The sequence below is a fragment of the Tachypleus tridentatus genome, chromosome 6 (assembly GCF_004210375.1).
Source record: "Tachypleus tridentatus isolate NWPU-2018 chromosome 6, ASM421037v1, whole genome shotgun sequence".
Lineage (NCBI taxonomy): Eukaryota > Metazoa > Arthropoda > Merostomata > Xiphosura > Limulidae > Tachypleus > Tachypleus tridentatus.
In genome coordinates, this window is record NC_134830.1 from 106,665,315 (window position 1) to 106,678,399 (window position 13,085).

Here is a 13,085-nt window from a genome sequence, read left to right on the forward strand (position 1 = left end):
AAACTGGTTTAAATGATACAAGTAATACAAACTGTACAACAAACTTTGAAATAATAAAAAATAAAAATTTATAAATTAATAACTACTTCCCAAGATAAATTATATACTTTAAATAGGTCTATGAAGTGCAATTATTTAGTTCCTTTAAAAAATAACTTTCCTAGTAGAATTTTTTACATCCTCTAGGTCTAGACAATTAATACAATCCACTGAAAAATAATTTCCTGGTAGAATTATGTATACTTTAAGGTACTGGAAAATGGAATTATTAACTCTTTACACCCATAATTTTTTGCATATATATCACTGATCTGAATTTTGTCTCAAAACAAATTACAGTATTTCACAGTACTTCCAGTCTAGTTATAAAAAAAAGGACAATAATATGGTTTAGATTAGTGTTCAGCCAAAGAGACATAAATGTTATCAGATGAAGTCTCCATCCAACAGGTAAAACATGATTTTCTGCTGGATACTGGCATTATCCACTTGGAATTAAGAAGCTGAGTCCCATTAAAAATAACTTTTCTGGTGGGATTCTGTATAATATATTAGCACTGTAAAATATTACTATTTAGTTCCATTTTATTAGTTATATTAAAAAGTGTTGACTTATTTAATTCCTGCTTTTTTTAATATAATTCTACTTAAATTTTTGTCATCAGCTAAAACAGCAAGTGTCAACATATGTATATATGGCTCTATCAAAAACTGATAAAAAAAACATACTAATAAACAAACCACAAGCATTATAGGTTCCTCACAATTCACACTGCATTTTCAAAATAAAGGTACTTAGTAGAGCTTTGTGAGTAACTTCAAAACATTTGAATTTTGAACCATTCTAGATGTTAAGAAAATGGTAAATTTTTTACTCTCAAATTTCAAAAGAAACAATCATACATAATGTACTTTTAGTCAGAATTCAGCTAATGCCTTATTCAGTTGAAACTAGAAGAAAATTCTATAAAATGTTATTCTTCAAGACCAATCCCAAATGATAACCAAATCTCAATGGAAGTTTATTGCACAGACAACTTGTTTATGTTCTTTATGACTTCCAAAATCCTAGTCATTAATAATACACTACACTATTTATTTCTTCACAACACAAAAAGTTTAAAAGAACACTACCTCTGCCTGCAAGTCTATGAAACTGTCTCCATGTTAAGGGCCCAGATACTGTATAAGCTACTTCAAATAATCCCTGCATGATCTTCTTCTGTACTGCTTCTTGAAGCAGAGGTTGAATCATTTGCAGTAAGCGAAGGACATCTTGGTCACTGGCTGGCACTTTACCTAAAGTAACATAAATTATGTGAAACTTTACAAAAAAAATAATCCTTAGTAACTGGCTTGAATAAGAAGAATAAAATGTACAGCTTCAGCCAGAAAGTATATAGTCACTGAATGTAAAAATGTATACTCTGTCAGAGAAAGCATTCTAGCAGCTGAATGCAATTTATCAGGTGCAAAAAAATAACATACAGCTTCATAAAAATAGCATCCTAGTAATTATATGAAATTTAGCAGTGTAAAAAAATAAATACACAGGTTCTTCCCAACCTTGTATCCATGAAATTATACATGCTATAACTCTAAATAATAAATTTATTTTCATGATATTTAAGGGGCTTTAGGTAAGCATTAGAAGTATGTTATACATAAAGAATCAGATTTTTAATTAACTTTTTTTACTTCAAATTTGTCTGTAACAACATAGAGTGCAAAGTGATTGTCACACTAAGAACAAAAATATTTATCATCTTACAGTTTCTATATTTCATCTGTACAATCTTTCAAGTCTTAAATGAACATCAAATGTTTTCTTAAGAAAAACTTTATATTTTATTTGTTATTTTTTCTTCCTTAACATGGGATTTGGTCAATTTGACTGACCTAGTAACCACCAGAAAAATATATGAAATAAATCTAAATTACCTTTTTTTTCTTACCAGAATGATTGCACATTACAATAGACAATTACACACTTTTTACTTTTGTAACTCAAACTAATAGATTTTTCATTTATTTTAAATCTGCACTTAAACCTTTCCATAATAAGTAGACAGCTGTTCATTCTACAGGGTTTTATGTAAACAAAAAATCAAGTTAACAGCAAATGCTTAGTGAATTATGTAGTTGTGCTTGCATTAAGTTTGTGCTACACAATTATTTTTCATACAAGTTTTCTTACAAAATATAACAGGTTTTTAATTTTTACATATTTGTCACTTGTATATACAACTATAAATAATATACAAAAAACAAGAGATTTAGTAATTATGGCTGAAACCTTGCCTTTCTCAAGTTTTTGCACTCTTATGATAGAATTTTACGTGAACATCTAGGTTTAAATCTTAATAATAATAGCATAATCTCAGAAATTATCATTCTTTAATTCTAAATACCTTGTCAACCACAGTTCTAATCTGATAAAGACAGACAATGATAGCAAAATGTTCATATGTATCTATTATAATGGATTCAGACCCCATCTCACTGAGAAAATTTTATTCTTCTCTTTTTATTTGTTTCAAGTACTCCAACAGTAAATGTCAGAGAAAATTATTGACATTTTCTGAAAACGGGATGTACTTTGAATGGCATGGCATAGGGCTTCCAGCTTATTGCTTATATTTCAATAGTACAAAAATTAAGTTGTGAATGTGAATAGTATAAGGGCAAAATTTTTCAGTAAGTTAGGAGGTCATACACTGGTAAAAAAAAATTTAAAGTGGGAAATTTGGAGTGAAGAAATGTCACATCAGATAATATTGAAAGCTCATTTATAAACTACTTTTGACTCCATATTTATTACTAATACACATTGATAATCACTATATTCAATTAAATGTCTAATGTAGCTCTGTACAACAATATAAGCACATAAGATAAGCACATTACGTGCTTATCTTGGTCCACATTTTCTTGTGTAAGTGTACAGCAAGTTGATACATTTATCAATCAATTATGCAACTGAAAATCTTTTCATACAGAATATGACTGCCTAACTTTGTTGGAAAGTGGTGGGGTGGGGCATGTGCCCTTTTTGCCCTATGCATTTGGTGTTTATGAAAATGCTACTGAAAATATTTGCATACAGAATGTGACTACCTAACTTTGTTGAAAAGTGGTAGTGGGGGTAGGCATGTGCCCTTTTTGCCCTATCTATTTGGTGTTTATGAAATAGAACATGTTGTAAACAGAATTAGTCCTGGTGATGAAACATCCATAATGCTAATAAATGAATCATAGTAACAGACTATCATAATATACAACTGAATTTGTAAAACTACAGCAACTAACACAGAAACAAACATTACCAAAACCTGCTCATAACTGAAACCGAAATTACGGTATTACCCAACTAAAATGTCAAACTTTTCATTTGTTCTTGCATAATGCTTTTCATTAAATTAAGTAAAATTATTACTAACTAAAACTTTTAAATAAATGTAATGGAGTTATTTTTATTCTGATATGGTCCTTGGTTTTAGACACAATGAGAAACCCTAACTGCTCATACTCAACAACAATAGCATTACATAACTTCTGTAAAGGTTAACATCTCCATCTCAAGGATGTATGGTCTGAAAGCCCAAACCTATCCATCTGGATACAAATGGGTCAAAGCTAATATGTCATGATCTTTTACAGTTATATTCAAAATCTAATTAAATGATTTTATTAACAAATGTATGCCAATAAACTTGGCATTACTTAGTGTATTATTCAGTTTTTTTTTTTAATTTATAAGGAAATATTTAACTGAACTTTCAATCTTCACTTTTCTGTGCTACGTGATAGTTCTCAGTTCTGAATTGCTCATTTCAGATTTCCTTTCCATCCTTTTAAAATTATCTTAGTGACCAGGTAAGTAATCATATAGGTTAGATATCCCCAAGCTAAAATGTCAATTCATAGTGTCTAACCTTAATTTAAGAAAATATAAACAATAAACTGATGACCTCAGGCCACAACCATTGTACAACATTCTGCTTTCAAAAATTGTTATGAATTATCTCCAACATTTGTTACTGAATTATTTATAATAAACAGAAATTACAGATTTTAATTTATTGAATGCATGGTCCCCTCAAGTCCTTGGAATAAACAGATTTGAAAACTGTAATATTATTTTCTTTGTTCGCCACTTGAAATGATATAGAAATTATTTAAGCTATTTCTTGTTAAGTTAAAAAGCCAGAAAAGTATATTAGTATTAGGGTATTCTATTTTATGTTCACAGCAATATTTCATATTCTAAACTGCATAACTGAATTAAAACAATAGAATTTCTGAAATCACGTTATCATAACTAAGAATTAGAACTAGTCTTTGACATTAACTTATATCATACAGACACAAAAGTTTGAAAAATAAAACAATATTTCAGCCACAAGTACCAATTTTCTTTAGAATATTTTTTGATTTTTGTTATAAAAGTGAGTAAACTGTAGAAATTAAAAATTTATTAAGTTAAATAAGGTAAAATGTTACAAGAAAAATACTTATGATTAATGATAGCATAAACAGGACTTGTAATTCAACAAGATCAAGTTGATAACTGACTCCTCTGTATATCAAGTGTATACACATTGTTAGGGTACAGACAATAAAACACAAAATAAAGAGCTTAGTGAGAACAACTTCCAATATTCATTCAGATGTTGTGCAAATAAAATTTGAAAACTATAAGATAATAAAAAAGCATTTTAATTATTAACATAAATGGACCAACTCATCAGAAGAAGCTTCATACATCCAATGACAAATCTTTGCTATAAACATATTTTAAAAAATCTGATTTTTTTTTTGTACAACAAACTTGTAATGTTTACTAAATAACTGTCAAACTTTGTGAAGATAAATCTTTCTGCATTCAACATTTCATGATTTGATAGTGGTTACAAGATCAGTTAATTCAATCAAGGTGGAAACGCTCATCTTTATCTTCAGTCTTTATTCTTTCGTGCCCCTAGCATCTTGTGTTACTCGATAAACAGCACATTTTCCTAACATAATCTCAAATATCTGATGCATTAAATTACAAATCATTAAGTAAATAAGACCTATTCATTTATTAACTAACAGCATTCTTACATGAGTCATATTTATTAGTTATTGTAAATGAAACATTTTTATATTTCAATTTTATTTAAATTAATTTTCTTTGCAAAATCCTCTTATCTTCAAATTACTGAAGATGTGATTGATGTTAATGTGTTTTTTTTTTGATACAGGGAAATATAAGCAAAAGAAAAATATCTAAGGTAAGAGTACAAATATGAAATTGTAAGTTTAGTTACCTGTCTAATATATTCTAATATGTGTGTTTATATGTGAATACATTCAGTAATACCTCAAAAAATGAAGCAGTTGCTTTCCTGGAGCATCGTTTGTATATTAAAATAGCTTATTATTACTATGAAGACACATTTCTAAGCTTTGTAACTTACTATTTCATACTGTAAACACTTCATAAATTACCATTAACTTGTTTTATTATATATATTAGTTTAAAACAAGTGGACTGTTTCTGTTACTTGTTTAGTGTATTTTATCACCAAGTTACACCCACATAAAAACTGACATATGACACAATGTTAACAAATAATGTATGATGCTCTTGATATGCAAAGCTTAAAAATCCAAATACTATTATAATTTTACTCTTATTTATATTATACTGTAGATCAATGCATCTATTATTTATTCATTCATTTCTGTATATTTATTTATTATTTTATTTTTAGCTTTCCGTGACAAATAATAGTACAAAATCATAAGTTTGTTATAACAAAACTTTTTTTATCGAACATGTGTTTACTGAAGTATTACCCTAAAAACAAGATAGTAAATATTTTCCTTTAGTAACTTAGTATAAATTAGACATGCAATCAAAATCTTTTCTTGTACATGCATATGAGTAATGTCACTTATTTTTGTTTATAATATAGCCCTGCAAATTTAATCCATAAACATTAAAAGGTAAAAAATTTTTTGTCACTATAAAATAAATGTTTTAAATATAACCTTGCTTCACACAAGAACAAAACCTGAATCTTAAAAAAATAAACACCAGACATTATCCATAGAATTCAATGATTGAAATAAATTTGGTTAAATTTTAATAATTTAAATTTGGCTAAAAATAAACTTTTTAGAATGGATGATAAAAATATCCACACTAATAAAAGAATATTAACCCAAATGTACTGAATTTATAAGAAGCTCACCTGACAAAGAGGGCCACTTATGAAGACAAGTTGATTTGAGTCTTTCATCTAGTTTGTTATAATTGATGTTATCCATTAGCTGACAGGCACTGTCCAGGGCCAAGAAACAGATGTGACACTGATCCATTAGTTCTAAGTGATTCAAAAAAGTTGTTGGATTACTAGCACTTCTTAGCTGGACTGCTTTGTTCAGCCATGAGTAGGTAGACTGAATTGTTTGACACTGGTCTCGAATCATATCCAGAACATGGTGGGGTATTCGGTTTACAGCTGTTATCTCTTTGGTGTCTAATATTTTTGTTGAATGCATTGCTCCATTTACTTGGTTCATTTCCCTTCTAACTGAAGGTTCTAGTAATGTTTTCAAGCCTTTCCGATAATGATGAATGGGCTCATATGGAATCCCTGTTACCTCAACTTCATCTTCATAAAATAAACCAGAGTGGTAACTGAGATGTCTGTTTACAACTGCACTGAACCCACATGTACATTTGTACTGAGGTTCATCAGTATAAAAAGGCAACATGGAGTCTAACAGGTAGATCCCTGTGTCAGCACCTTTAATATTCATATTACATACACACAATGTACAACTAGAAAAGTTGTGGTCCTTGAAAAGGTTAAACATGGAGTCTGAGAGAACAAGATTCACTAACAAACTATGAGCTTCTGGGACAGAGGATACTGTACTGTTGTCAATAGAGTTCAGATGTTTGTTCAAATAGGAAGATGCATTTGATGCTGGTGACTGCAATTCATAATTCATAGGCACTGACCTCTGGTCAGACTCAAAAGTAAACAAGTGCTCACTTTCAGAGAGAGGCAGTGATGAATTATGATACCTGAGGTAAAAAACTGATAAGTTGCATTACCAATAGAGACAAAACAGTAATAATTATACTGAATGCAAACTTATGACATCAATACTCCAATCAACATTTACAGATCTAAATAAATCTAAAATGTTAAATACTACCACTAGTCATTCAGTATCACAAGGTTTTAGCAGTCTTCACAGAAAAGTTATCCAATTTATACATTTTTACAATAGTGAATTCTAAAAACATAAGAAACCTTTTCTGATCACATTTATTTCAATAATTTTAAACATCATACTGATATTAATTTCTTTCATTAGCAGTTTTAAACAAAAAATTAAAAATGCAGAGAGATAAACAGAAGGAAAGATTGCGTAAGATACAAATAATTTATAGGTGTAACCTCAAACATGAAAATACTTTATCAGAAAACAAAATTTGTTCTAATAATCCTATAACTACTAGTCTAATCCAATTTTACTGAATAAAACTAGAGCATAACATTACTAAACTGATCCAATTTTATTGAGAAGAAAAAGCTAGTTTTCTTGTAGTTTTCTGCTACAATATATAACAAGGGTATGAGGATGAAGTACCTCCCACAACATGATAGACAATGAAGTAACATTAGACTCCATATCTTTAAACTTTTCACAAATCTTTCAGTGTATTTGGACATCAGTTTTCAAGTTTGTATTTATGCAAAACAAAGACTCAACTGAAAATGTATTTCAGAAAATAGTTTTCCACAATTAGTATAGCTCTCTATCAACACAAATTTCCAATGCTTGCCACTAGATTTCCTCTCCAGCTTCGGCATATCTACATGTAAATATGCTACATATGCTACATTATGTAGCAGCTCTCTACCAATAGGAATGCAACACAACTCCAATCATAACTAGTGCTCTCTTCACATTTGCACTCATTAATCACTCACAATTAGTCAGAAGACACAGACATCACATGTCACCAAATGCAGGAAGGTTGGGTGAGGAATGTAAGAGAGGTAAGTATTTATCAGGAATACACTTTCAGTTTAAGAAAATGCCAAATCCTGATACGATATATTACTTCATCTCACAAAATAGCCAGAATTCCACATTTAACTGGTGGAGAGCCAATGAAAATATAATCTACCTTCAGGAAACACCCAAAGAGAAACCAGAAGTGAAAACATCACACCTCAGTGGGATCCCAATAACCATCTGATTCAGGTGTACTCTTCACTCTTTTATGACTGTGTCATGAACATAAAAGATGAAAAAGCATGAAGGAATCCCACAGTATGTATGATCAACGACTGGGTCCCTGTGCATTGAGTGGTGATGGTGTGATAGACCACAATGGTAGTTCAATCTCATCCAACATCTAGCAGAATCTGAAATTGCACAATAGTTCTGCAATAGAAAATCACCTATGTCTTTACCTTGAAACAAAAATTAGTAGGGAAGATGAGCTTCAGTACCAAAATCAGTCTCCACTTGCATGCATTTCCAACCCAACTGACATTCAGAGGATGGTAGGAATTAGGAAATTTTCAGTGCAATGTTATTTCCAGTCTAAAAGAAGGCAGCATTGGGTACAGTTCTTCCAGGCTGTAGTAAGGCAAGGATATCTGGCTATACACAAACTGGAAAAAAATGTGTTGTGTTCAGCTACAACCAACATGAGATCTGTCAAGAACTGATATTCAACAGATGGTAGGAAGCAGGACCACAAACCTGGAGTGATTTCTAGTCCAAAACATGGTGGCATTGTGCATTTTTCATTAGTCTGTGTAAGAGGAGGGATACCAGCCTAAACACATGAGGACTTATTTAACTGGACCATCTCCAACCAGCACCTAACCCTCCAGGGAGCATAGCCAGAAGATGGTAGCAAGAAGGAATGTCTCAGCCTGAGGGGAAACTGCAAAAGATATGGTCTACCATTCTAGTAACTGATATCCAACAGATGGTAGGAAACAGGACCACAAACCTGGAGTGATTTCTAGTCCTAAACATGGTGGCACTGTGCATTTTTCATTAGTCTGTGTAAGAGGAAGTTGATTGATTGATTGATTTAGTGTTTTATGGCACAAAGCAGCGAGGCTATCTGCGCCAGACATTCGGTAAAAATGTAAAAAAAAATAAAAATAAATAAATAAATAAATAGATGTAGTAATAGACATAAATGGAAATGAAGGTAAAACAAAAAAGTATAAAACCAATGTTGACACCTAGTCTACAATGTTAAGATAGAAGGCAGAGTATAAGAAGTTGTAAGGTATTTACTCTAGCAAAAGGTAATGATCATAACCCGCCAGGAAGACTAACAGGTAAGTTCAAGAACCACCGTCAGTCACCTGAAGTTGGTCTTTCCAGTCCTGGTTCTGGGTTATGTGTCATAGCAACCAGTATCAAAATGTAAAAGAATAGAAGTTTTAAGAGATACATAGCAAAATTGTAACAATGAGTAGCCAAATGTCCAGTAAATGGAGTAAAATTTGTAAAAGTAAATGAAGGTAAAACCAAAACAGCAATTAAAACAGAAAATGGTGTAAAAACCAATGGTGTCATCCAGTCTTCAAAGTTGTAAAATATTTACTCTAGCAAAATGGTAATGATCATAACCTGCCAGGAAGACTAACAGGTAAGTTCAAGAACCACCGTCAATCATCTGAAGTTGGCCTTTCCAGTCCTGGTTCCGGGTTATGTGTCATAGCAGCTATTATCAAAATGTAAAAGAATAAAAGTTTTAAAAGACACTCCGCAAAATCGTAATAATGAGTAGCCAAATGTCCAGTAAAAAGATAAAAGTCAAGTAAATGGAGTAAAATTTGTAACAGTAATTGAAGATAAAAGCAAAACGGCAATTAAAACAGAAAATGGCGTAGAAACCAATGTTGACATCCAGTCAACAAAGTTGTAAAGAACTACCTGTAGCAGAATGGTAATGATCATAACCTGCCAGGAAGACTAACAGGTAGGTATAAAATCACCGTCAGTCACCTGAAGTTGGTCTTTCCAGTCCTGGTTCTGGGTTATGAGTCAATATGGCCAGTACTAAAAAGCTAAGTAGTAAAAGTGTGAAATGATATGTAGCAAAAGTATAATAACAACTGCCAGGACGACTAACGAGTAGTTCAAACGGATAGTTCAAACAGTAGCGTTAGTCACCTGAAGTTGGCCTTTCCAGTCCTGGTGTCGAAGTTATTTAATGTTCTGGCCATTGTCCAATGTCAAATTGAAGGAGAGAGATTAAAACTGTAAAAAAGGAACCCAATTAAAAAGGTGTAATGAATAAATATGGAACACTTAAATGAGATTAAAAAAGATTAATGGCCATTAAAAATTAAAAACATTATCAAGGTGGACAGAGTCACCATCACCAATAACTCTGTCCAATGTTACAGACTGACCCTGGGAAAAAATATGTTTTAAAATATTGCCGTCGTTGAGAATTGTAACGATAGCAAGAAAGTAAAACGTGGCTGATAGTGATTTGAGTGTTACACAAACTACACATTGGTGCATCAGTTCCAGATAAAAGAAAATGATGAGTTAAAAAACTGTGACCAATGCGTAGCCTAGTGAGAACAACTTCCTCCTTCCGAACTTTACGGAAGCTAGATGGCCAAAGTCCAATTTTGGGTTTGATTTGAAAAGTTTGTTGTCACGTTGCTCACTCCAAGTGGACTGCCAGCTGGCATGGAGCCGAGCCTTGAAGACAACACCATAGTCCATGTACAGAATAGGCATAGGAGTGATGGTGCTGAAGCAGACATATTTAGCTGCCATGCTGCAAGCTCGTTCCCGCGAATACCAACATGGCCTGGTATCCAGAAAAACTGGATTGAAGTAGCTGCTAATGAGAAATGGGCCAGTCGGTTTCAATATCAGCGAGAATAGGATGTGAGCTAACGTAGCGATTCCAAGGCAAGTATAGAACTAAGCGAATCAGTATAAATAGTGCAGTTGGAGTACTGCTCAGCTGCAATATGATCCAGGGCAAGAGATATGGCATCAGTTCAGCAGTGAACACAGAAGCTGTAGAAGGGATTCTGCGTGCAACTACTGACCCATAGCAAACCATAGCAGAGCCCACTGAATTACATGATTTAGAACCATCTGTATAAATGGGAACTGAATGATTGTTTGAAAGATATTCATTGAATAAAAGACGGTACTTCCAATCTGGAGTATCTGCCTTTTCTAGGTGACTGAAAGAAAGGTCACATTTGGGGGCTGTAATAAGCCATGGTTGGATGGGCCAACCTGTGGAATCTGCAATGTTATCCAAGGACAGACCCAATTCATCCAATTGCGCCTGGATGCGAAGGCCAAACGGAGCAATGACATATCGTCTGTTCTGAAAAAGTACTGCCCACCAAGGAAGGAAAACACATTTCCAGGTGGGATGCTTTGGTAAGGAATGAAGTTTCGAAGTATATTGTAAAGATAGTTGCAAACGGCGAAGGTGTAGAGAAGGTTCATGAGATTCAATGTATATACTTTGAACTGGAGAGGTACAGAAAGCCCCATTGCAGAGTCGAAGTCCTTGGTAATGAATGGGGTCCAGCATCTTTAAGGCTGAGGGTCTGGCAGAGCCATAGACCATTGATCCATAATCGAGTTTCGATCTAATAAGAGCACGATATACCTTTAACATTGAACAGCGATCTGCCCCCCAACTGGTAGAAGAGAGAACACGGAGGATGTTCAGTGCTCTTGTGCATTTGACCCGAAGCTGCTTTAAGTGTGTTATAAAGGTCAGTTTGTGATCAAAGATAAGCCCCAAGAACTTGGTCTCAGGGACCACTGGCAGCAAAACTTCACCGATATGAAGTTCAGGATCAGGGTGAATACCCCGTCGATGGCAAAAGTGCACACATGCAGTTTTGGAGAGAGAGAAATTAAAGCCGTTCATCAGAGTCCACTTCCGTACACAATTGAGGGCGGTTTGTAGTTGCTGCTCAATATATCTCATGTTTGACGACTGACATGAGATGTGAAAGTCGTCGACATACAGCCCATTCGCAACAGTGAGAGGGAGTTGTTCATTGATGGCATTTATCTTTATACTGAAGAGTGTAACACTCAATACACAGCCTTAAGGGACTCCAAGTTCCTGTACAAAAGAACGGGAAAGTGTCGAACCCACACAAACTTGGAATCTCCTGTCCATTAAAAATTTTTTAATAAACATGGGTAGATGGCCACGTAACCCATATGTATGGAGGTCTCGCAAAACGCCACACCTCCATGTTGTGTCGTAAGCCTTTTCTATGTCAAAGAATATTGATACAAGATGTTGGCGGTTGAGAAAGGCTTCTCTGATAAATGTTTCAAGACGAATTAGGTGGTCTGTGGTTGAGTGCTGTCGACAGAACCCACACTGGGTGGGCGAGAGGAGGTTGTTTGATTCAAGGAACCAAACAAGACGAGCATTAACCATCGTTTCTAATGTCTTACAGAGACAGCTCGTCAAAGCAATTGGACGGTAGTTTGAAGGAATCTTGGGATCTTTCCCTGGCTTAGAGAAAGGTAAAATAATAGCCTGGCGCCAGGCATCAGGAAAAACATTCTCCTGCCAGATCCGGTTGAAAACAATCAGAAGGACATCAAGAGAAGCAGGAGATAGAGAGCCAGCAAGTCCCTCTAGTCCCTTTTGAATAAAAAAAGGGGACATTTGCCCTAAAGGGTTTTCCAAAAGAGAATGTAATATAAGAAAATGAGGTACGTGTGTTACTGATGTTGAAGATTGTTGTTCTGAATATTCAAGACGTGGTCGCTTACCCCATTGACTGTTTTTTTACAATTTTATTTAAATTTTTTAGAGGATCCATAGGAAAAAGGAAAAATTTCGGTACCCACTGACCCCACCCACCATGGAGCCCTACAAGGGGATGCACTACAAAGTCACGCAAGGACAATGCAGCAGCGCCAGGGTTTCGTGAGCACTATACCCAAAAACCAGCATCAGGCACAATGTCCACAACACCCGTTGAGAACTTCCAACACTGGTACTTGGTTGACTCTAG

General features: G+C 33.6%; 1 protein-coding gene across 4 annotated transcripts in view; it reads right to left on the minus strand.

Moving 5' to 3' along the window:
- Positions 1–13,085, minus strand: part of LOC143253248 (mediator of RNA polymerase II transcription subunit 13-like) — a 111,847-nt gene that overhangs the window by 29,748 nt on the left and 69,014 nt on the right. For all 4 annotated transcript variants that reach the window (XM_076506794.1, XM_076506795.1, XM_076506793.1 and 1 more), the window contains exons 15-16: positions 6,243–7,084; positions 1,135–1,299 (exon numbers count right to left, since the gene is read on the minus strand). In XM_076506794.1, the coding sequence (XP_076362909.1) occupies positions 1,135–1,299; positions 6,243–7,084 (1,007 nt within the window). The remainder of the gene's footprint in view (positions 1–1,134; positions 1,300–6,242; positions 7,085–13,085) is intronic.